Source organism: Haemaphysalis longicornis, unplaced genomic scaffold (assembly GCF_048455015.1).
Source record: "Haemaphysalis longicornis isolate Haplotype H1 unplaced genomic scaffold, Haemaphysalis longicornis Haplotype H1 scaffold_64, whole genome shotgun sequence".
Classification (NCBI taxonomy): domain Eukaryota; kingdom Metazoa; phylum Arthropoda; class Arachnida; order Ixodida; family Ixodidae; genus Haemaphysalis; species Haemaphysalis longicornis.
Window position 1 is genome coordinate 1110802 of NW_027526415.1, and position 24319 is coordinate 1135120.

At 49.6% G+C, this 24319-nt stretch overlaps 2 protein-coding genes across 2 annotated transcripts in view; one reads left to right on the forward strand and one right to left on the reverse strand.

The window, feature by feature from the left end:
* Positions 1-24319, reverse strand: part of LOC144144182 (uncharacterized) — a 304890-nt gene that overhangs the window by 28748 nt on the left and 251823 nt on the right. The gene's annotated exons all lie outside the window — the stretch shown is intronic.
* On the forward strand, positions 3482-6946 carry LOC144144181 (uncharacterized). The gene has a single exon (XM_077675545.1). The coding sequence runs from the start codon at positions 4219-4221 to the stop codon at positions 6889-6891; it is 2673 nt and encodes an 890-aa protein (XP_077531671.1). The 5' UTR covers positions 3482-4218; the 3' UTR covers positions 6892-6946.

Genomic DNA, 24319 nt, shown 5'->3' on the forward strand with positions numbered 1-24319 from the left:
TATCTGCTCAGCTCGTCTGGACGTCTGTGTTGTGCTAGCCTGACTTAGCCCTAACTATTAGTCTTTCTGCTCTGTCCTTTCATTGGCCCTCTACTCCCTTCCACACACTGGGTTGTATGCAGTTGATCTCCCTGCCGAGCTCAATAATATACCCAGTGTACTTCCTTTCCTTTACCCTTTCTTGAAACCACTACAAAAAGCTGCAGGTCTAGAAGCATATTGATTTTATTTATTATTATAGTGTTATATTGATTATAAAATATTATTCTATCATTTTTATTAAACCAACGCAACCGATTAATCGATAAATTAACCGATTAAAACCTGCCGATTAATCGGCTTAAATCTTTTTTAACCGACGCCCGGCCCTAGTTTGGAGTTACAAACGAAAATATGTAGTAACGTTTTTAAGGCCAATTAAAAGGGTAACGGCATATTTATGTTTGTCTATAAAAGCCCTCAAAAGTGGCTCCTCCGACGTCTCCACCTTCCATGGTAACATGCTGCGCTATCGTGAGCGCTGTTCTTTTCATCGTGCACACGGAACGCCACATAACACGCTCTGCCACGCTGGACGGCCCGAATTACCGGGCAGGTTTCCCGTGCACCGCACTGTATGTACCCGGGGAGGGGGGTTGGCATGGTCGTCGTGACGTTGACATCGCGCCCCGACGTCGAAGAGAAACACGGCAATGAAAGCCGCCGCAGCGGACGCGCCGGAACGGGCCACGCTGGGGAGATTTTTCCTTGGCGACTTCCATTTCCGGGGGGGAAATTACCCCGCAGGCCAAAGCGCGCACACCAAGCAGTTTCGCTGCGTTTGCGCAAACGCCGTATACGTCCCGCGTCAAAGTGGCCCTTTATTCAGCGTGCGCGTCTCCCACGCTGCGGCGCTCCTTCTTTTCGCGCGATGCAATAACCTTCTTGACTTTGCTTAGCGGTGTAGGTAAACGAAATGGTTCTTCTCTCCAAGGGCCGTATACAGCGTGTGCGCATGAGTTTATGCGCACGGAACAGGCGGCGTAACATTGTCTTTTCTATTTTTTGCGTTTGTAATGTTGTACGCTATTTGTATACACTGAGCGCAATAACGAAACGCCGCAGGCTCACGCGGCGCAAGAATTAATTAAACGACCACACGGAACGTGCCATTGATTGCCCCTAGCGACAGCTCGAACGAAACCGCATATGCCGCGATCCGCGCTCGCTCCGAGACGTGAGAGAGCGCCGCTAGGGGGCCGAGCCGTTCGAACGTGTCTCCCATGGGCTCTGTGAATTTTCTATGATCGTGGCGAAAAAAGCACAGACCCGTCCTGAACGACTATTGCAACCAGTGTCGGAAGGTCACCGCCCTCCGTGGAGATCAAAATTTCGGCAAGTAGACCATTACTTGGACTTTTACGACGGCTTCTTACCCGTCGTGCCGGCGAACCGGCTAACCCTAACTTTGCCTACGACGACATATCCTCTGCTGCGCTCGGGCAGAGAGCGGTGTCACGTGCGGCGCGAGCCCCCGCTCGGCCGCTGAAAGCCCGCTTTGAAATATGAGCCGCAGTATGGACGTCGTGGAAGTCGAGGGGGAGACGATCTCCCCGGAAGAATACCATGGGCCGGGCTGGATGGCAGCCCACGAACGTCGAAGCAGGGCGATGCAGTGTCCTAGCCACTGCGAACGAGCCCAGTACTCAGGAGACGGGCGGAACCCGAAGACGCAAAGAGACGCAAGCATACGGGGTATGCGATGGACACCGAGACCGCGGCAGCCGCGGCTGCCGGAGGAAGACTACAAGGTCGTTCTCCGCCCGCGAGGCGGGCTCGACATGGCGCAGTTGCCCGTCGCGTATATCAAGGACGGCGTTCTACGAGCCGCAACAGTAGCAAAGGAAGAGGCAGAAGAAGATATCCTTCGACTAAACCAAAGACAGAATACCATGGTCGTGAGCACCTCCAAGAAGGAAAATGCCTTGCGCTACAGTCAGATACAGGCGATTCAGCTTGGATCCCAAACCTACAGCACAGCCGCCTACATAACGGCGCCGGAAGACACCTCCAAAGGGGTCATTCACGGAATACCGGACTATGACACGCCCCAAGACATCGAAAATAGCCTGGTGAATAGGCAAAACCCAACGATCCTTCACGCAAGACGTATGGGCCGGACTGACTCGGTGGTCATTGTGTTTGAGGGAAAGAAAGTGCCCCACTACGTCTACTATCGGGGCGCCGAATATCGCTGCCTCCTTCATCGCAAGAAATACGAGACGTGCAACACCTGCGGACGCCTGGGTCATCGCAGCGACGTCTGCCCGACACCGAACGACAGGAAGTGCCGCGGGTGCGGAATTCAAAACCCACCCGAAGATCATCCGTGCGAACCCAAGTGTTCCTTGTGCGGCAAGGGGCACCTCACGGGGGACAAAAAGTGTCGCGAACGCTTCAAGACCCCGTACATCCTAAAACAACGTCAGTGGGAACGCCAACAGCAGGAAGAACGAAGCCAGCGACAGGAAGATGGGCAGCAATCTACCAGATTCAATTCAGAGAATCGGCAGGGAAGACTAAAAGAAAGACGAGGGCCATCAAAACCCAATGACGAAGACATCCGGAGCCGTTCCAACTCCTTTCCAAGACTCTCTTCAAGCGGAAAAGAACCAGGACACAGATCGAGATCCAAATCCAAGTCTCGACTGAACTCCGAGTCAAGATCCCAGACAAGATCAAAGTCTCGATCCCAGTCCAGATCTCGTTCGGGCTCAAGGAGAAGGAACATAACCACCCACAGCCAGCAGAAGGGCCTCGTTAGAGACGAAGACAACAGATCAAAGGTGAGCTGGGCAGACGCGGTCTCCAGCACTGCTACATCGAGCATACACGGGTCCGCCCTAGAACAGGAGTTATCCAAGATTAAGCAACTTTTAGAGCAAGCTATTCGTGAAAGTACCAAGCAAAAAGAGGAAAATAAGAAACTCAAAGAAGAAATCGTAAAACTTAAACAGGCTGGGTCGCAGTTGCCTCAGCAAGGTCTCGCTACAATTCCTCCTAAAGGTACGCAGGAAAACGCGGCGCCACCTCAAAAAAGAAAAGCCGGAGAAACACCTGACATAGCAAGCGTAATCTCGGAGCAAATAGAAAAAAAAGTCGAAGGAATGTTCGCAGCACTGACTCAAACAATGCAACAACAATTCGCTAGCATACAGGCGCAGCTAGCGGATATGAACACTAGAGTAACAATACTAGAGAATTCTCAAAGGGAAACGAGAAGTGCTGGAATCGGTCCAATCAAAACGACATCCAAACCGTACGACAGACCCGTAATGACGGAAATTAACAAAGTGCAGGATAGCCAAATCACCAAACATGGCTCCGCGTAACGAGTACAAAATTTGGCAATGGAATTGTCGAGGGTACCGCCGGAAACGGGGAAACCTACAGCAATTCGTAGACACAAAGGAGGCTCCAGACGTCATTGCTCTGCAAGAAACGGGGGGACCTGCTAAATTATCGGGGTACAAAACTTGCTGTAATGCCTCTGACGATAAAACGCCCGTCGTAACGCTTGTCAAAAGAAATCTAGCCGTCATCGAGCACAACACTGGCGTAAAGAACGTCGATCACGTCCTAATCGAAATAGTTCCAACTAGGAAAAACGAAGGCAGCATATATATTCTTAACGTATACAGTAGCCCCAAACAAAAATCTGGTTTCGGACCGCTCTTCCGCAAAACCTTAAGCATAGCCAACAAACAGGCGCTTATCGTGGTCGGGGACTTTAATGCTCCGCATCCCGCTTGGGGTTACAACAAGGAAACCATCAAAGGACGCAATCTATGGTTAAACGCCCAACAGGAAGGGCTAACCCTTGTAACGGACCCCGCTTTTCCCACCAGATTGGGCAACAGTGTGTGTAACGACACCACACCCGACCTCACTTTAATTAAAAATATTCCCGATCATACATGGTACAATACTCTAGAAAATTTGGGCAGCGATCATTATATCGTAGCTACGACTATCCGGGCGGGTCCTTCCAAAAAGAAGGGCAGAGAAATCAAGATAGTAGACTGGGACTCCTTTCGCAAAATCAGAGAGCAAGACACACACGAAGAGATAGACGACATAGAATCGTGGACCACAAAACTTCACCAAAGCGTAGAAAAGGCCACAAAAACCATCCCTGAGGAAGCGGAACTCAAAACAGCGGACAGCAGGCTCCTACACATGTGGGAAGCAAAATCCAGTATACAGAAACGCCTTCGTGGGCAAAAACACAACCGAAATTTGCGGAGAAGACTAGCCTTGCTCAATAGGGAAATAGAAGATTACGCAAATAAGCTAACCAGACAAAACTGGGAAAATACGTGCAACTGCATGGAGTTACAGATAGGGTCAGCTAAAACATGGAACCTCTTAAGATACCTACTCGATCCGGAAAGCAGTAAAACCAGCCAAAGGCATAACCTAAGCAAAATCATTCATACCTATCCGGGTACCGAAAAAGAATTTCTGCAAGAAATACAAGCGATATATGTAGGCGACACCACACCCAACGAGCAACTACATCCATATACTGGGGAGGATAACCAATACTTAGATAGGCCCATAACCGTAGCGGAAGTACGAGCGGTGCTAGACAAGCTCCGCACTAAATCCGCACCCGGTCCAGACGGCATCACTAATAAAATCTTAAGAAATCTAGATGACAAATCCATAGAGGCCCTCACCAAATACTTAAACGTATGTTGGGAGAGGGGCAGCATCCCACAACAGTGGAAGACTGCACAAGTCGTAATGATACCGAAACCAGGTAAAAAGCTGCAATTGGAAAATCTAAGACCAATCTCACTAACGTCGTGCGTGGGTAAGCTCATGGAGCATGTAGTCCTAACCCGACTAAGCAACTTCATGGACGATAAAGGGTTATTCCCTCACACAATGATAGGGTTTAGACCTAAATTATCCACCCAGGACGTAATGTTACAATTAAAGCATCAAATAATTGACAAAGAATCCCAATCGACAGATATAAAAGCCATACTTGGCCTAGATCTCACAAAAGCTTTTGATAGCATCACGCACAAAGCCATATTGGACAATTTACAAAACGTAGGAGTCGGAAAACGAACGTATGCATACATCAAAGACTTCCTCTCCGGACGTTCATCGCAAATAACTATAGGCGGAGTCAAATCAGAGAGTATCAACCTTGGGAGCAGAGGCACGCCGCAAGGCTCAGTCCTCTCTCCATTTCTTTTCAATGTTGCAATGTTAGGATTACCCGCAGAACTCAACAAGATAGATGGGCTGTATCATAGTTTATACGCAGACGACGTCACTCTGTGGGTTACGGGAGGCAGCGATGGCCTAATTGAAGAAACGCTACAGACGGCCATTAATACAGTCGTACACTACGTGTCCGCCAGAGGTCTCAAATGTTCGCCACAAAAATCGGAACTGCTGCTCTATCAACCAACACGTAGAGGACGGAAAAGCCCCACTGAAACCCCAAACATTAAATTAGTTGCGGACGGGAATCCGATTCCCATCGTTAAAAGCATCAGAATCCTCGGGCTCCGACTGCAGTCGAACGGACACAATGGGGAAGCCATCAAGTTGCTAGAGCAGAGAGCCCATCAAACGATGAGACTCATCTCGAGGATCGCCAACAGGAATTACGGATTAAAGGAAGCAAACCTCATAAGATTAGTGCAGGCTTTCGTCGTCAGTCGTATTATATACGTTACTCCGTACCTCAACTTGCAAGTCGCCGAAAAGGCTAAAATCGAGCGTATCATCAGAGGGGCATACAAGCAAGCCCTCGGGTTACCTACCTGTACGGCTAACGAACGATTACTAGCTCTAGGAATTCACAATACGCTGGAAGAGCTTATAGAAGCCCACACAGTGGCACAATACGAAAGACTTACACACAGCCCAACGGGAAGACACATACTCTACTCCCTCGGAATTAACTACGCGGCACAACAAGGCACCAAGGTGGACATTCCTCAGGAAATACGCGAGTGTGCCAAAATACTTCCGTTGCCAAGGAACATGCACCCGGAACACAACGAGGGAAGGCGGCAAGAGCGAGCCAAAGCCATTAAGAAAAGGTTTCAAAATTCTAGGGACGTGATCTACGTCGATGCGGCAGAATATGCCACGTGTGATGCCATGTCAATGACAGCAGTAGACTGTGAAGGTAAATTAACCTGCTGCGGAACGGTCGTAACCGCAAAATCCGAGACAGCCGAGGAGTGCGCCATCGCACTTGCGATAGCCTCCACGACAGCTAAATACATAATCAGTGACTCGAAAACGGCAGTTCGAAATTTTATTAAAGGGCGCATATCGCCGGAGGCGCGACGCATTTTGCTAAATTTCCGAGACCAGAGGAAAGTCCAAATTTTATGGGCACCTGCACACTCTTCCCTCCCGGGCAACGAGGCAGCTCACAACACGGCTCGAGGACTCGCATGCCGAGCCACCGAGGAGCCTCCGCTGAGGTCGGGAAGAGACCGCATGGTCTCATACAGGGAAATTACTAATCATTACAGATTCGAACGGGCCCGTTATCCTCCCGCTCATCCATCCCTAAACAAAAGGCAGTCGGTGGTCTGGCGTCTCCTCCAAACGAATACCTACCCAAACCCCGTGGCATACAGTCACTACTACCCTGGCCAATATTCAGGCATGTGCGCACTATGTAAGGACCGGGCGGACCTGTCACATATACTATGGGCTTGTCCTCAGGCGACCCAAGAAGGCCGTAAAATCGCGAATGACGAGCAGTGGGAGACCGTGCTGCTCAGCTCTGACCCAGACGACCAACTCTGGGCCGTCCAGTTGGCTGAAAACGCCGCCAGGGCCCAAGGGCTGCTGGCCGCCGTTTAGGAAGGAGGACTCCTTACAAACAACTGGACAAAAATAAAGTTGTCTCTCTCTCTCTCTCTCTCTCTCCGAGACGTGATTTGAAAAGTGCTTATAAAGGCTCCCAGCATTGTCTCGCGCACATTATGCCATATTAAGATTTCCTGCATGAAGCGAAACAGCGAACAAGCTACAATCTGCAGCAGGCACCGGCCCGGAAGCGTATATGCGTTTCCTAGTCAGCACAGCCAGTCGTCACATAAAGGAGGCGGAACCGCCCGCGTGGCCCGGAATGGTGCATGCCGCATCTCGCACCTGTTGAAGCCGGGGCACCCCGCCGGACGCCGATGTGTCGGCAATGCTGAGTAACCCGTATGTAGAGGGCTGTACTTACGCTGACGTGTCGTAGCCGTACGCCTGACTATAAACTGTCCTTAAATGGACCCTGCAACACTTTCGATACGCGTTTCCACTATTTCCTGCGCGTCCGGAACCACTGCGACAGCTACAGTTATCGCCAGCACAGAGCGGCACTGCGTGATTTGCTCGTCGCACCAGATACGCCTTCCATTTCTGCTTTGTTTTTGTGGATTTTTTTTAAGTAGCTATCGAAGAGCGTTCACTGCTGCAACTGAAGGAAAACCGGCCAACAGCCGCTACGTGGCCTTAGTGACGTAATTCGAGCCGTCAAAAAACGTCAAGACCGGGAAAGAGAGCAAAACCTCTTGAGCGAGCAGTAATTTTTGGCTGAGGTACTTTGCGATCCCCTAATCTAAGTAGTGGGTGTGTTGGGCGACTACGTTCTTCAAGCATTTAAGATTTCAAAAAAAAGTTGAGAAAAGTGTTGCAGGGTAACTTTAAACGCTCCTGGCGAAACGAAAATCGAAACACGCCGGCTATTTTCGAATTTTCGCGTGTGTTCTTCAAACGCCAAGATAGCGGAAGACAGTCTATGACGGCGCACCCGGGACTTGGGTTGCCCTATATAGTTCCCGTCCGTCGTCCTTTCTTTCCTCTCTTCATCTCCCTCATAGTCTGCCTGTCTGTCTTTAAATTTATAGTAGTCGGTGAGGAGGTTTGGATGGCCCTGGCAACTGCTGGAGTGTGCGGCGGCATAGTTCTGGCAGACATTGTAAATCTCTAAACGTGAAGCTTTAACGACCCCAGCGGGCAGGCCATGCTATCATTGCACTCCAACTTCTTTATTTTTTCGGCAGGGAAACTTACACCCCCTCCCCACCTCCCGCTCTACCGACATGATAAATTTCCCCGTGTCCTTTAACGTAACAAAATAAGCCGCCTCTCATGAATCAAGAAACTTCGTAGGCACTTCGAGAGATCACTTTAGGCAGCGAAATTGCCTCTCGGCTGCAGCGAAGTTCCGCCCAATAAAGGAACGGGACGGCGGCGTTCCTTTGGCGTGCTTCTCTCCGGTTGCGCGGTTCGCCGGCACGCACGGCACGCCGCCGGGGGTAAGTGGAGCGAGCGACGCGAACGTCCGACGGGATTCGTAGCGCAGGTATCGAGTGCCTTTGCAGCCGTAGCGTCCCCAACTAGCCTTGGTGAATCTTCGACTACTGGCGGATTTACACCGAGAGCATGATAGACTGTTCTGTAATAGACTGTTCTGTAAAGGAATGCTCGGTCGACCACCTATGTAAAGCACAGACATACGTGCACCTTAGTTTACGCCCCGTCAGATGAGGCACGTTTGTACAGACAAAATAATTCATCTGCGCTTCTAAAAAAAAGAAAGAAAAAAAACAAAGGCTCGTGCGGCAAGAACGGCCCCTGGTATTTGATGTAGTGCTTTCTAGATAACGAGCTTCCGGTTCGCAATTTAGTTACAAAAGGAGCTGAGTGGCAGGGTGCCTGCATCCGCCAAAGTTTTGCAATGTGCGACTCGTGCTTCGAGATTTATGGCATTTTGGTTACCTCGGAGCTTTACTTAACTCCACTCGTTTCGCAGATTTCAGGGCTTAGAGATGAAGGAATTACATCCTATCTACTTCTGGTGCTCGCTCCGCCTACAAACGCCGGATGCAGCTGTATTATTAATTATTTACTATTTTCATCTATCTTCCACGCCCACTACCGCTCAGGCTGATTTTACCGTAAGTGTAGAAAAAGGTTCTGGGAATTGAGTAAAATCAATAGTTAGGCTAGTTGGTGTTGATACATCGTTAAAAGTAGCGCTTCAAACGTGACGACAGCAGAGAAGATAGCGCCGATAGCGTCGTCGTGTGTGTCTTCTCTGCTGTCGTCCCGTTTCAAGCGCTACTTAACGATCTGGGTATTGAGACTGCATGTTCTGGGGTGAGAGGGGAAGGGGGAGGTTTGAGCAATAAGAGAAAGAAGTTGCGGCTCCTCAGAACGATCGGAGGGCTCATGTACGTTTTCTCTTTTCCCGACCCTTCTAACAACAAGCCCGATCCTTTATGTAATTGACATACAGCAAAGCGCGGTACGTTCGTTGGTATTGTTGGCCCCTCGACCCTACCATTTCTTTTGCAAACACTTAATGTCAACTCCTCTAAGTTATGCTGATCCTAACCGGGAGCAGAAAGCATTCTGGCGCTGGTACTCGCGTAATACAGAGAACTCGAGCAGGCATGCACGCGCTCACATGCACGCTCAAAAATTACCTTAAAGGGGCCATAGATACGACATACAAGTTTTGTTTATCTTTTTCGAAAGATTTGGTGTTTTATAGTGCTCCCACCGTTTGCCCGGCAGCAAACGAGGATTTATTATGTGAGAAATTAAGCATTTTAACCCAAAATTTTAATCTTCCCGCAAAATTAAGTGTCTTAAGGCGTCACCGATGACGTGCTCAGGGAGGGTACCTGAAACGGAAATTAGTGTGTTGGCTAAGGATGCTTCGTACGGCGAAAGGTGTGCTGGGTTCCCTTTTCTTTACTGCCCGCCTTCATAGGTGGCGCCACAATACCGCTCAGAGACCGCTGTCCGCACATGCCCTGTTTTTGACAGGATTTGCATCTGAATTACTTTTGTTACGGTTGTTAGTAATCGCTCGTGAGAGATTGGGTATGCTAGATAAACACGGTCACGTAAGTAGCGATGTCGCTAATGCAGTTGGCCAGTGTCGTGTCAGACAGGCCCAGCAAGCGCGACGGCTGTGCAGAGTCGGCCGGCATAATGCGCGTCGTACGCATTGGCGCTTCTGTTTACGTGTTCGTTCGTAATTTTCATTGTCTACCCAACCATTCATACCGCTTGAAAAAGAATGTGGCGTAATAATAAGCGCAACTAGTTCTTCCTGCGTATTCGTTCTATAACCCATGTTTATTCGACATCGAATTTTTCCGGCCTCAGCCAATCGCAATGAGCTGCCTATAATACGCCATGAGTTCATTGCGGAAAAGCAGCTAGGGTGTCGCATGGCTACTTTGTTTTCCCCTATATACAGTTTATTTTAGTGATGTTCGCGTTGAAAGTGGTGTCAGTGTTATTTGATGAGGCAATCTTTCAAATGAACCAAACTTCTATTTTGTCTTCATGGCCCCTTCAAAGCGATTATGTCCGACTACAGAATGCGCTCGTTGTTATTGGTTGCTGCAGTTGCAAGCGATATGACTTCGAAGAGTCCGTGTATCCGAGCAAGCTCGCACGCCCTACCGCACTCGCACGCAGGCTGAGAACTCGCGTCGCTCCCATTACTCTCCTCAACAAGAGAGAGAGAGAGAGAGAGAGAGAAGAGAGAGAGAGAGAGAGAAGAGGGAGAAGCCTTTCATAGAGGAGAGGCGGGTTCTAGGGTTGGGGGAGGAGGCGGGTTAAAGGATGCTTTTTTAAGAGCTCGCACTGCGCAGAAAAGTTCAATACTATCTCAAAAAGTCTGCTCGCAAAACAACGAAATAGACAGGCTGCACTTAACCTTTTCTTTTAAATTCGAAGTGTTGTCCAGGTGAATATACACAATTTCTTACTCGCTTCCCTATTTCCTAACCCAATTTTTGCCCCATTAAACCGGGTACTTTGAGCGTTTCTTGGTCACTCAACAAACCACTTCTTTTTTTATTCTTTCGTTTTTCGGCAGTGATACTCCTCCAAAACCAGTGCCAGCTTCTTTGAAAAACTCGAACATACCCGGCGGGAACGGAAGAAAATGGAGCAGCACGCCTATATATAACTGCTGGGAATGGTCCGCACAAATGATTCCGTCATTACACAAGCGAATTCGGACAATGCTTCTGCTGTGAGTAGACAATTTAGAACCCCCACCCAAGCACATGTCGTGTCTCCCCAAGTATTTGTCGACTGATCAGTAAGCGGCTAGAGTCGCGAAAAGTGCCTCCTAATCTCGATTCCTCTCAAGATGTTCTCGCCGAAAACATCGCCAGAACATCGTCAGATCGAAGGGTACGCGTGTGGAATACTGAGGAGACAGTCGGCCTGGTACTGAGTGCGAGTAACTCACACTGCAGCAGGGCCATCAATTTGCAGTTATTCTTCAGTTCGCAGCCTTCATTCTTTATCTTTCCTCATCTCTCGTCAAAAATATCCCCGCAGTGCCGCTTTATGAACACACTTTGAAGAACGACGGCAATCAGCCTTTGCTTTGCTGAACGTGTCTCGCTTGCACGCGCCGACAAGCAACCGAAGAAGCAAACTTGCCTGTTCATTTCCGAGGTTGTGGATGCACCCCCTTCTTTCACAAAACTGAGATTATTGGTAGGGGAGCCACAAAGTGCAAGATGGAGCTGATTGAGGCATATCAAATGCGAAAGCACGGTCCATAATCAGTGTCTGAGTGTGCCCTCATTGATGATATCAGGCAAAGAAGCCGGCTATTTGGAAAAGTAGCGATGCTGATGTTGTTTTTTCCTTCGCAGTTTCATCCATTCAACTGTTGCTAGTCCTAGCGTGTGTGTTGTGCTGCTCTATCCTTGTGTGCGGGCCCTAGCGCAAAACACTGAATGGGATGAGCGCTGCCGCTTGAAGCGAAAGAAAAGAGAAGTGATGGAGCGTGGTTAGATGCGAAGGCGCACATCCATGTCCCGACACCAGACGCGCAGCGTCAGATGGCGCGGCGATGCATTTTGCACGAGCTCGTTTGCCCCGGCTTGCTTTGCCGCCGGGTGTACATAAAGCAGCGAGAGCGAGCTTAGGTAGACCTGCACGTACACCGGTATAAGACAGAGCCGCATGAAAAAAAGGGGTATCGACTCAAAAAGTTGCTTAGTGCTACAGTCACCAGCCTGGGAGCAATACAAGTCAAGAAAGGAAAATCAAGGAAAGAAGAACAGCAAACGCACGTACATGCACGCAGACGTGGGCACGCAGGTCCGGGCGACGAGGGATCACAAGGCGGTTTGCAACGAATAGTAGGAAAGGAAGAAAAAAAGGAATGGAGGAGGGAAGAAATCTCACAACAGATGACAATGTGAAAATTAACGACGGGAGCACAGCCTTCTACCCAAAACAGAAAATGCCTGAAATATCTGGCCAAATTTGGTTGGCGAAACCACGGTGCTGTATACACACGCGGTGCCAACTCAAACTGAAATCAGCTACTCGGCATCGCCAAGTGATGTGAACTGATTTTTGAGAGATGTAATACATATATGAGTAGCACTACCCTGACAGGTCGAAAGTACCGGTTGCACCACATCTAATATAACCACCTTCACCGCTGCTCCCTCTCCGAGGCTTTGGAGGCTGATTCTGGACAGTTCCTCACGCGGCGATCAGCTTATGTTGGTCGGCAGAGCGGCGGGCGCGTCCACGGTACTCGGATTTTTCGAAGTCGGCGTCTGGGCCTCCTCTCCTCTACTCCTCTTTCCCTGTTGAAAAGGCCAATAAATTGCGTTCCACCACCCTCCACCCCTGGAGTTTCCCATTATCTTCTCCGACCCTGTTTGGCGCAATTAGATTTCGTCGCGGTAGAGAGACGGTATACCGTGGGAGCCATGCGGAGGCAGCCCTCTGAAGAACCGCCGCACGTCACTGCTTCGCGGCGGCTCTTTATAGATTACCGATTTGCCCTCACCTTCCGCCTCGCCATTTCGGAGGCCTTTTTTGCCTGTTTTTCCCTCCGCTGCATCCTAACCGTCTTTTCGCCACTTTTGTGGCGTTACCCTTTTATTTCCTATGATTTTACACTCCCTTGAAAACAAGGCCGACATCGTCGTAGCTCATCAGCTTCTTCTCCGGCTATATAGGTATATATATATTTTTTTTCAAGCTCCCGAATTTCAAAACTTATCCTATTTCCGCTCGAACCCCGACGCGTTCCCGTTCGCTTTTCCCTTGTCCTTCGTTCTTTTGTTTTTCACCTTTACAGCAACTCAACTTCTATTTTCGTACCTCAGCTTCTGGCAGGGCCTTTTTCGGGCCACTTGTTCGTCCGATGCAGCGGCCTCGGCTGGCCCACTTTTTTAAGAGAACAGTTATGCCACTTATTCTCTCTTTCCTCCGCCTATACCGTTGCTTTTTTTTTTTTTTTTGCTTTTTTAGGGACGAAGCCCCTTAGGGGCTGGGGCAGTTGGCGTCTCCTGCCGTCGTCGTAATCGTCGTCTCATGTAGTCACGGTACCAAAATAAAACACCGGGGAAATTCGTTTACGCCTCGAACTAGAACGTAACGGGTACTAAAAAACACCGGGACACTCGTTTACGCCTCGCGCTACGGGGCTTCGTGCTTCAAAGACAGACTTTTACAGCAAAGCTGTAAACTTTCACCCCCCAACGGTTTCATCTCCGTTGGCAAAAACGACAAGGCGCCAAGGATACACTTATACACTGCATGCTTCGCCCCTCCCCAGATGTCACGTTAGTGAAGGTGGCCCGGGATTTTTTTCTTTCTTTCCTGTACCAAACAAGGAGAAAGGGTAGACGCGTTAGAGACGCTTTTATTTTTCTACTTCCATAAAACTATCAGTGTCGGCTCTTTATTCTTACCAGCCGCGTTTTAATAATTTGCTCCCCGTTTATTACTCCACACACTTTTTTTTTCTATTTTTTTTTATATCCTTGCCTGAGGCGCCAGTATTTGCCTCGCGAGTTTCACGCTCGCCTCTACAGTGCGGTCCTCTTCTGCGCGAGAGCGCAATTCTGATCATCAGTCTCCGACAGAGACGCAGACCCTTCCTCCAGCCTCTCTTCCTCGGCCCCAGCTTCCCTCCACCCATGCATTTCCATTTTCAGTCATTCAGCAGTTTCTTGTTTTTTGTCCATTCTTTTCACTTCTCGAACATCGCGATCCAAGACTCTCTATTCTTGTTTCTCCACTACAGACACATCGGCAACTCCTCGCCTTTCTCTCCAACGAGTGCAGTCTGTATCCCCGTATATTTTTTGTACGGTTCGTACCACGGTGAAGTTACCACGTCACTACCACCTTTCCCTCCTCTTCGTCTTGGCGGCGCACTCCAAAGAGATCGATGCGCGAGACATCGATACGTCTGTCGACCCCACGTGCGTGAAGATCAACCAATGCGTCTTCCGTAGCGGGGAAATAAAGTGCAGGAAAGTGCGCGATGCAGAGAAAGAAAAAAAAGACAAAAAGAAGCGAGGCTGTACGCCATAGCCCTTCACCTCACCCCACTTCTTCCCTCTGCTGCCAACTGCCTCCCTGCGTTCCCCTTCCTTTCCGGGTCGTTGTCGTGTACGGCGTACATACATGGCGGGTTCCTTTTTTTTTTTATCGCTTCGCTGGGCCCACCAGCCATGCCGCCGCGGACTACATACCTCGACGGCTATGAGCATTCCTCGGGATCTGTCGAAACTTTCAGCCGACGACGGCCGATCGAACCTATAGCCGTTCGTCTTTTTCTTTCCCTGACATTCTTGTTTCTGAACGCTACACGATGTCCTTTTTTTTTTTTTCCCCTCTTTCCTGTTTTTCGCTCTTCCATCAACATGATGAGGGCAATGTGGCGCGGCTGCGCCAGCTCTACGCTCGCCTCGGAATATCTTTGGTTGGTTTGGTGTTGGAAAGGCTATCAACAAATAAAATAGCACGAGTGAGAAAGCGGCGACTGCGTGTACACGCACGTTTCTCCTTAACCGAACTTTTCACGTGTGTGGCCGCGTCAGCGAGAATGTTTACATACAACTGCCGTTTTTCTCTTATGCCGTTTTTCTCTCTTTTTTTTTTCAAACTGAAGCAAGGTAGGAAGTATTCTTCCTAGGGAGTATTCTTTTAACTGCGGACATGAAAAATTAAGATTTCTTCAACAGCTTCACTGCTAAAAAAAAGTGACCCAAAAAAATGGCGCCAAACTAGGAATACATGCTCTTGCACGTACCGCAACTTTACAATAAGGTAATAAACAGAACATGTCGTCTGGATCAACACTCATATATGTTAGCGATTTCCGTGGTTTATTTGCTGCAGGTTTTCAGCCCGATGTAATGTAACATAATGCTGACGTATTTATGATACCCCCCCTCGCACGGGTCAACGCATTGACATCGCCACATGTATTACAGCAGCCGTTCAGTTTATGCGCCAAGTTTTACTGCTCCATTAATGACAATTTTTTCTGGTAAAGGCCCGATGAGATTAAGTGCTTGTGGGGTGTTTTCCACGTCTCGAGTCTTCGTTTCAGGCAATTTCGTCACCCCCATGTCAGTCTACCAACTTGCCTGCCTGGCACTTCTTCTCCAAGGAGATACTTCTGGCGGTCGCGAAAATTGCCCCTCCACTTACCCCCCTTCGCAGAACCTTTTCCCCGCATTCCGCCCGCAACGGCATCTCTCAGGAGCCACACGGCCAGCACCGAAAAAGCAGAAAGCAAGCCAACATTGTCCACAAACCCACGCGAAGCTCCCCGCGTGAGACGACGCATGCAAGTCCGCGTACGTAACTCGTCGGGCCGGCGAACCCATGTCATTGCCGGGCGAGTGGCGGCGACGTCGGCCTGGAAAGATGAGTGACCGGAAATAAATCTCGAGCGGAACCGGCGGACGACGACAGAAAGGGGAGGAAGGCAGATGAGCAGCGGAAAGCCCCGCGGCTGCCGGGCAGCGCAGTGTCCTTCACTCCAGGCAGGCCCAGCCCGCTTGTCGCGTGCCGCCGATGCCCGCTCGAGCGCTCCTCCCAAAGGGCGCCATCCGAGCGTGCACTTTCGCCGAGGACGCGCCGGGAGGCACGCCCGCGAGGGAGGATGCGAGCCGCAACGACGACGCGGAAAGCCCGGCGAGAGCGCCCTTGTCCGCCCCGGAGGGCCGCTTATGGAGCGCCTTAAAAGTCAGTCTGTAACGTATGCGCTTTTGTTTCGCATTAGGGATGCTAAGGACTCACGGACGACCATCTTCGAGTCCTGGCCATGCAGAGAGGCGCGCCACGCTTCGCCGCCCCCTTTAACGTCACGCGCCATCAAGCTCCTCATTATCAAGACGAGGTGACAGAGTGTTAAGTAAAAGGCTCCTCCGCTCTATTCATGTGTGCAGCGCTTACACCGGCCGCACCGGAGAAGGGCGGCGAGACACCTGAGAGCACCTTTTGTTGCTGCTTGTCGTTTCGTATTAGCGCGCGCGCGAGCGCGCATTAAGGAGAAACACTGCGATTACACGCCGCATGTGGTTAAAGCGAAGACGCCGTTGTAGCGACGCTCAGCGCAAGATGATACTAATGGGTATCTCAGCTGCAATAATTTCCGTTATTCTCCCGCACAGCAAGAGAGGGGGCGCGAAATTTTCGATGTGCGAAATTTACAGCCCGAACGCGAATAAACCATAAAAAACTGTGGTTGATTACTCAGTCACAGGAATCAGTAAAACACGAAAGTGAAATGTGCAGCGAAATATGCAGCTGAGCATGATTTGCGGGTCAGCGGCTGTCTTGTGGGTGTTCTTGGCGAGCGACGTCCTGCTGGCGGGTTGCCTCGGCAACGGTGTACTGGCGCCATTTCCGTTGCGGATATGACGTCAGTGGAATCTTGGGGTATCGCGGCATAAAAACACTTTCCTGTTAAAAAATAAAGCCTGAAAACGAACAACCCTAAGTGTAACGCACCCTTTAGTTCTAAAGGTTGCTTCCCCGCAGGAAGACCTTGTGTGCAGGGGTGCCCCCTTTACAGGCCGCTTCCTTCGCTGTACTGGCGTCACTTCCGTGACGGATATGACGTCCGCGAAATCTTCGTGTATCCGGGAATAAAACACTCGCGTTAAAACCGACGGTGTAATTTTGTGCCTCATCCGTGACTAAACGATTTTTCAAATACCTATTTCCAACCAGGTACATCGAACTTTCTTAGAATGAAGTACTATCGGGGCCGTAAATTAGTTGGTTATGTCCGATATTGGTTGTAACAGTAGAGGTAAAAAATCGGCTAAAACAAATCGGCACTCCAACTCGCGCGCCCTAAACGCAGATACTAAAATGCATTATTCTACGCTTCGAAGCCGCTTTAAACGAAATAATCCTTACCTGTCTCATTTTCGCTTTTAGAACTAAATGTACGGGGACCTGATAACGTGAAGTTACAACAGAACAAAGTTCGTTTGAGGTAAAAAATCGGCTCCAACAAATCGGCACTCCAACTCGCGCGCCCTAAACGCAGATACTAAAACGCATTATTCTACGATTCGAAGCTGCTATAAACGAAATAATCCTTACCTGTCTCATTTTCGCTTTTAAAACTAAATGTACGGGGACCTGATAACGTGAAGTTACAACAGAACAAAGTTCGTTTGAGAAAACCGACCTGTGTTGTAATGCGATGTGATGTGAAGAAAGATGTGATCTTCGTCTGGCGGCTTTTCACAGCACTGCAAGATGAGCTTTTTCACAGTGCGCATGTACGAAAAGGCCTTCTGTACTCTGTAGTTTTACAAAATATTAATAAATGCTGTGTTATCTTCTATTTTTTTATTGTGCGCTTTTATGCAGCTGTCCAGTTTCAAGCCTCGCGCGAACCAAACATTTCATAGTTAGCCGATATCACGCGCGGCTCTCGCAGTTTCGGTTTCGTTACAAAAAGAATAAATGTCACTGAAATGAAGCGTGGAAAACCAAAGTTCGTATTTAGTTCGCGAAAGCCGATAATTCGCTATAACAGTGTTCGTAATAACCAGGTTCGACTGTATAAAGCAAGAGGTCGAAGTGTAAGGTGACCAACCTTAAATTTTCGGACAAGCTTTTAATAAAAAATACAGGATGTATCCGGAACCGCCACTCGCATCTGGACTACTTTGAAAGCGTGACGCTTAGTGCGCAATGTTTCTGCCAATTTATCCGTTACCAAAAATATCAGTCAAAATACGATGGGGGGGGGGGGGAGGGGGGGGGGGGCAAATGACCTCGCTATCCCCCCCCCCCCCCTCCCCCAATCCCCGAAACACACACGCCAGACAGCGCTGGTCTGTACGATTTCTCGCCCTTCGTCTTAAATTGCCCTGTTTTCGCAAACTGTACATCTGCAACCAACTCGCCCTGCTTGGTCTTGAAATAGTAACTATTTTTGTTAATTACTAAATTGCTGCTAGCGATTTGCCTTGCAGTTAGACTGTCCCCAGGAACATATCTGTGCTGCAAAAAGGCAGACTCTACGTAGGCGTTTCTCTTTGGAACGACACTCATGCCCTCATTCTAGCTCCTACACGACAACTAGCCCAACAAAAAATAGGAGCGGGAAACCAAAGGCCTCTGCAGCGCAAGTTCACGGCTCAAAGCTCAGCCAGGGCTGATATGACATCTCCGGTAGGCTCATGGAGATTACAAGGACATCATCTCCACGAACGCTCAAAAAGCACGCGTGAGCGGTTTCTTGTCCCTCTTTCACGTCTCTTCTCTCAGTGTCCAAGTTTTCCATGCCAAATATATCGCGGGCCGCGGGTACAGGCCGGAACAGCCATAAAAGCGCCTCCTGCAGCAAAAACAGCGAAATCTAAGCGGCTCAAAAATACCGCCAAGCACCAACAACCATGTTGAATTAAAAGAAACATGAAAGTCTCAGGCGGCTGCCATGCGGAAATGTTCGCGAGAAAGCACGCTTCCACCTTTTTTTTTTTGTTTATTTTTTTAGTCTCTCACCATGCTATTTCTTTTTTTCATGCTTATCCCCTTACTGATTTTCATGACCCTACGACACTCTTTCCATTTCTTCGTTCATTTCCTTCTGTTTCTTCTTTTTTTTTTTTTTGCCGTCGCTGCCACTGCCAAACTTCGTTTGTTCGTCGAAATCTTCAGTTCGCGAAGCAGCAGCCCGACGGTAAGCTCCGCTCAGCGCGAGAATTTGTGCGCGCGCTTTATGAAGGAAATGCAGTTGCGGAAAAAATGCCCCAGCCCTACCGAAAACGTAAAAAAAAAAAAATCAGTAAAATGTTTTTTTTTTTCTACCTGGTTTAAGTTTGTGTGCCGGGCTTTCATGCAACGCACCCACACACCCACACACACACAAACTGGAGAACGCGATAGGAGAACAAAAATAGTTCGCGGCGGTGCCCCCCACCCTTCCCCTTTAATTCCGCGCTCGCGATCCCTTCACGACAATCCCCCCAACAACGTTTAATCTTTGTAAAGCAAAGCTTTCTCTCTCTTTTTCTTTTTATTTCATGCAAAAGCCTCACTTTTATAAGCGGACTCGGAGCTTGAGTATATTTTGTGCGGGCAGACCGCACGACTGCGATTCCTCTTTCCTTACGCTATCCGCAGGCCTCTCTTACATTCGATTCCCTCGATTTCACTCGTGAGATTTCGGGAACGCCCTCTACAACCCTGAATTGATGCCTGCCAGGGCCTTGGGTATTCTTCCCGACAAATGACATCAGGAAAAGATTCTCTTCGTCTATACTTGAGGTCCTTAAGGTTTTTACTTTTTTACTCTTCTTTCCAAAACATTCAAGCGGTCAGTTCGTCTGCGCCGAGAGCCGGGTAATGTGCGGTATACAAACTCCCTACCTGAATCTGCACAGGGCCCGCGTCTCGAAGCCCCCATAGCGGAATCCGATAAGCAACGATATCGAAATCCTCAGCGACTTTGTGCGAGCACGATCTTATGAGATTGAATCAGGTGGCGAAGAAGTGAATTGTGCAGACACGTGCTTGCTGTTTAAGAATGATTCGACATAAAAAAGCGCACAGATTCTGAAGAATACCTCTGCTTCCACGCTAGAAACAAGATAGCGCCAGACCTCAGACCAGGGGCGGTATTCCCGTGTTTTGTCCCTTTTGTGTCCCTTTCAAAAGTGTCCCTTTTGAGCGAGTCCTGATTGGCGAACAGCGAACACCCGGATGTGACGCTATGCAAGCACGGCGGAGCTATGAGCCGTGGCTACTCGGAGCCGACGATTTGGAGCAGACGATTTTTCGTCGCCTTATTGTTGGTTCGCTCGCGGAACAATAAACACATAAAAGATACTCTGATACGGTTTAAGTTCTTTAAAATGCGTTTGCAAGAACAGTTACGGTATTTGAATCAAAGGTCCACTGCTTAACCGGAAGTACGTCACGATGAAAGGGACGCAAAAGGGACGTTTTCAAAAGGGACAGTTACGAGAATACCGCCCCAGTCGAAACCGCGAAAATCGGTCCCAATCGCCTACGTACTATGTGCGCCTTATTTGTGTAGGGTTTCGAAAGCTGCGTTCTTAAAGGAATAGCACATGGTAGGCAAAGAACAGCTTTCAGCGGGGAGAACTGCCAAAAGTTCGACGGCATTTAAAACAGACGACACCGCGCCGACGTGACAGAAATGCGTTGCACAAGAAAGGAACCTTCGGACAGCGAAGGTGTCACGGCGAGATAAACTAGGAACCTTGCAGTTGTGAAACGCAAGCTCGGTCTATTCCCAGCCGAGAATAGACCCAGTGATGCCTGTTCATTTCGGTATAGTTTGTACGGAGAGCGGACGAGCGCACGAACTTCATGTAGAGTTTTCGCTTAAAAGAAGACCAAAATGCTGGCGCCATCATTCAGCTGCTGATACGATAACCTGAACTGCTGCCTTGCTAACTCCCTTGTGACGTCACAAGAAGAAACTACCAATCTGCCATATCAAGAAATGTCCCAAACTAACGAAATTAGAGAGAACATTCTGAACTGTCTACTCGGACCTATAGATAAAGCACCCCGAAGAACTATAACCGCCTCTTTCTGTGCTGTTGATTGTACATTCTGGGCAATGAACATTAGGTAGCAGACGTTTTCTGCGGGTGCATTTTGCGATAAATGTGTGACGACAAAGGCACCACCTGGGACAACAAGAGTTTCCAAGGCAAAGGCGCTCGCGGCTGCAACCAAGACAATTTTACGTATAGAAGCTGAACGAACAGTGAAACGAAATCAGCGCGACAAGGCCGTAACCACGTTGGTTCTTGGCTGTAAAGACTGCTTGAACAGTTACCAACTCAAGGGGCCCAATCACCTTAGTCATGATTTATCGCTGCAATTTTCGGTAAGTGAGAAACGCTGTGATTCAAGTGGCTTTGCAAGACTGCACGCAGAAGCGCAGACGAGCTGTCCCTGCTCCCACACGCGCACGGAGTGTACAATAGCGAAAAGCCTGACGTCGAGAATCCTGGCCTGAGGAAGCTATCGATATCCATCTTTCAACAACGAAGTTGAAAGAGGGCACTAACATCACTTCATAAACGTCTGAGCTTCTGTAAGGAGGTTATCGCCAATCAAGCCAGCGGTCACTTTTCGCGTTCACGCCGAGGAAAGCCGTCGCTCCGAGTATATTTCCCGCGAAGAAATAGCGGAGATTGATGGCGGCTCTAAGCTTCACTAACGTTGGAACACGCAGCGCATACCACTGCACTCAATAAGCCAAGGGGAAGTGCGATGTCACGTTTAGATTTCATACAAACACTTGCCGCCCAAACTAACCTTTAGTGGATCTGTTCTTAATATGAGAAGAGGTCTGCGCCGCCTTATGTTCAACCGGTTTTGGTACCACAAGTAATTACGCATTGGTGCAGAAAGCACCTAGAAAGAAGAGCTTAATAAACTGTCGAGACAAAACAGCCCTACCGCGAACCGCTTTCCAACCGTTGCCGTTTGTTCCCACTTCATAACTTTTTATTAACCCCACCTACGCTTCACTGGCAGCCCGCTGCTGCAGTCAGCGATGCACCACGACTTACAATAAGCGAAGGGAAAAATGTGCGTACGCCATCTTACTAACTGAATGAAGCAGCGCCAAAGGGCGTGGAACCACGACGGCGACCACGGGTACGCGCTATATAATACAGGTTCGCCCTTTCTGGCCATTCATTACAGCCACGGCGGCGGGTGACTGGGAGCTCGTTCCGAATTCTCGCCTCGACGTCGGCGCTTTCGGGGCCCTCAGCCAGGCGGGATCGAGCAGCGAGGTGCACGCTCCTAATGAGCCCCGGGCCAGTGGGGAGAATCGAAGCGCGCTGGCCTGCAAATCCCTGCCCGCGCATGCGGGCCCCCAAGTGTGCTCAGCCATTGGCCGAGAGTGCGAGCGAAGGACGATCCCCCTGCCGTCGATCGACGTTCGAGCACTGCATACACGGCGCACGCTCTCCGTTGCTTGCGCTCCGTGCGCGGTGTACGGGCCGCGGCAATGGCTGCTCGTTAGCGATCACGTCGCCTTCCCCCTGACCGTGTAAACGAAACCTCATTCGCACTGTTGCTACGCCTATTCCCCGCTCCGAACCCTGGGTCAATGCACATCACTGATTCTACTGCACTGAGGAATGATTTTAGGAAAGCTAGCGGAGCGCCTGTTACGCGAACGATTGCGTTGGCGCATATAGTCGCTAGGTGGTGCATGAACGGGCTGTTAGAACCTGGGCCATGCCAAGCAAAAGCTTGGCCTAGTCTGGCTGAGTCTTGGTTTCGCTTGGTCAACCTCTGATGTAGCTGTATTGCCGACCCCGGCTCAAAGCTGTTCGGTACCGTGCAACGCTCACAGGAGGACCGGCCTCGCTTTCATTCTCGGCGAACGCGGCGCAAGACGAGTCACGTAGCCCGAGACGACCCAGAGGCGCATGCGTGGGACGCTGCGGGGGTGGTCGGCTGCCGATCAGCTGATCGGCCGCAACAGCCGCGGCCGCGCCGCTCATGGTTAAGCAGAACGACTGAAAACGGGGCCTTGTGCGCAGCGCCAAAAGCGGGCCCGGCGAAACACGCGATGCGCTTTGAGGGGTGTGTCTCCGGTCAAAAGGTGAACTTGCGCATCCCCGGCGAAACCGCTCAACGAAAGTAGCAAAGCTTCGCTTTTAAAAAAAAGGAATTGAGCGGTAGTGAATAACTGGGAAACAACACAATATTACGTCGGGGCAAAGGGAATGGGGTAGAGACTGCCTGCAGCAACTGTTACGCTAGCTGAGTCGGCTTCAGGAATACAGCAAGGGATTATGTTCACAACAAAAAAGCTACATAATGTGGCCTTAAAAATAAGACGGGAGTATACGCTTTTGACGAACAGCCAGTTACAGATAAATAAAAACATGTAGGGCTCTATTTTCTCCGGAAATAAATGCACTTTACCCCTTTAGTGCATTCGTATTGTACGTTAGTTAGTTTTTTCCCCGTCTGCACATTTCTTCTTGGGTACGTGCTCCTGAATCCGGGCTCCGCGAGGGGAATTGATGATGATGATGTTTGGAGTTTAATGGCGCAAACATCATCATCATCAATTCCCCTCGCGGAGCCCGGATTCAGGAGCACGTATCCGCGAGGGGAATTGAACTTATTGGCGTGTGCTTTCGGTTTCCTTAGATGAACTGCGGCAGTTACGGCATTCGCGTCACCAATGTGCCAATGCTAGCGCAGACCTTTTCAGTTTTAAGAGTAACATGTTCCGAGGTTGTTACCGCCTTATTTCCCTGCAGGTCCAACCTCCAAGGGTGAGCCGAGATAACATTTATATAGATCTAATGACGTTGTGAACACGTCCCGCGCAAGAAGGATCAACAGGTGTACCGTCCGTTTAACGAAATGGCTGAAAATGGACCGTAAACACAATAGGTGTCGGGAAGGACTCGATGAAGGGATTAACTACGGAAATTCAGGGGCAAAGAGTGGCTGAGCCAGCATTCGATAGACGTACGTGGCTGGAGATATTTGGCACAGGCCTTCCACCTGCCGTAGACACAACCAGGCTGATGATGATGATGATTAGAATGATGATGATGAATAACATTGCGCCGAAAGCAATCCGCACATTACTTTTACTAATCCCCACAAATAACACACTCGAACTCCCATAGTTCGCCGCAAACTGCAGTGAAATTTTCTACAACGCGTCTCAGCTGCGCAGCCTACAGCCCGACACCGGGCACCTATATATAATCGCGTCCCGCAGCACCCCCACCTCTTTCCGATAATTTCTTTTGACCGGTAGTTGCTCAGAGAAAGGGTCGTCCCTCCGAGGCCAAGTTTCGGCGGGAAGGAAGCTTCTCGAGAAGTCACACTGTTCCCACGCGGCGACTCAACTCCCATTCTACAAGAAGCAGCCAGTCCCGTGCGAGTTCCTAACCGAGTCTTCGCTGGCCCGTCTGTTTTCCTTTCT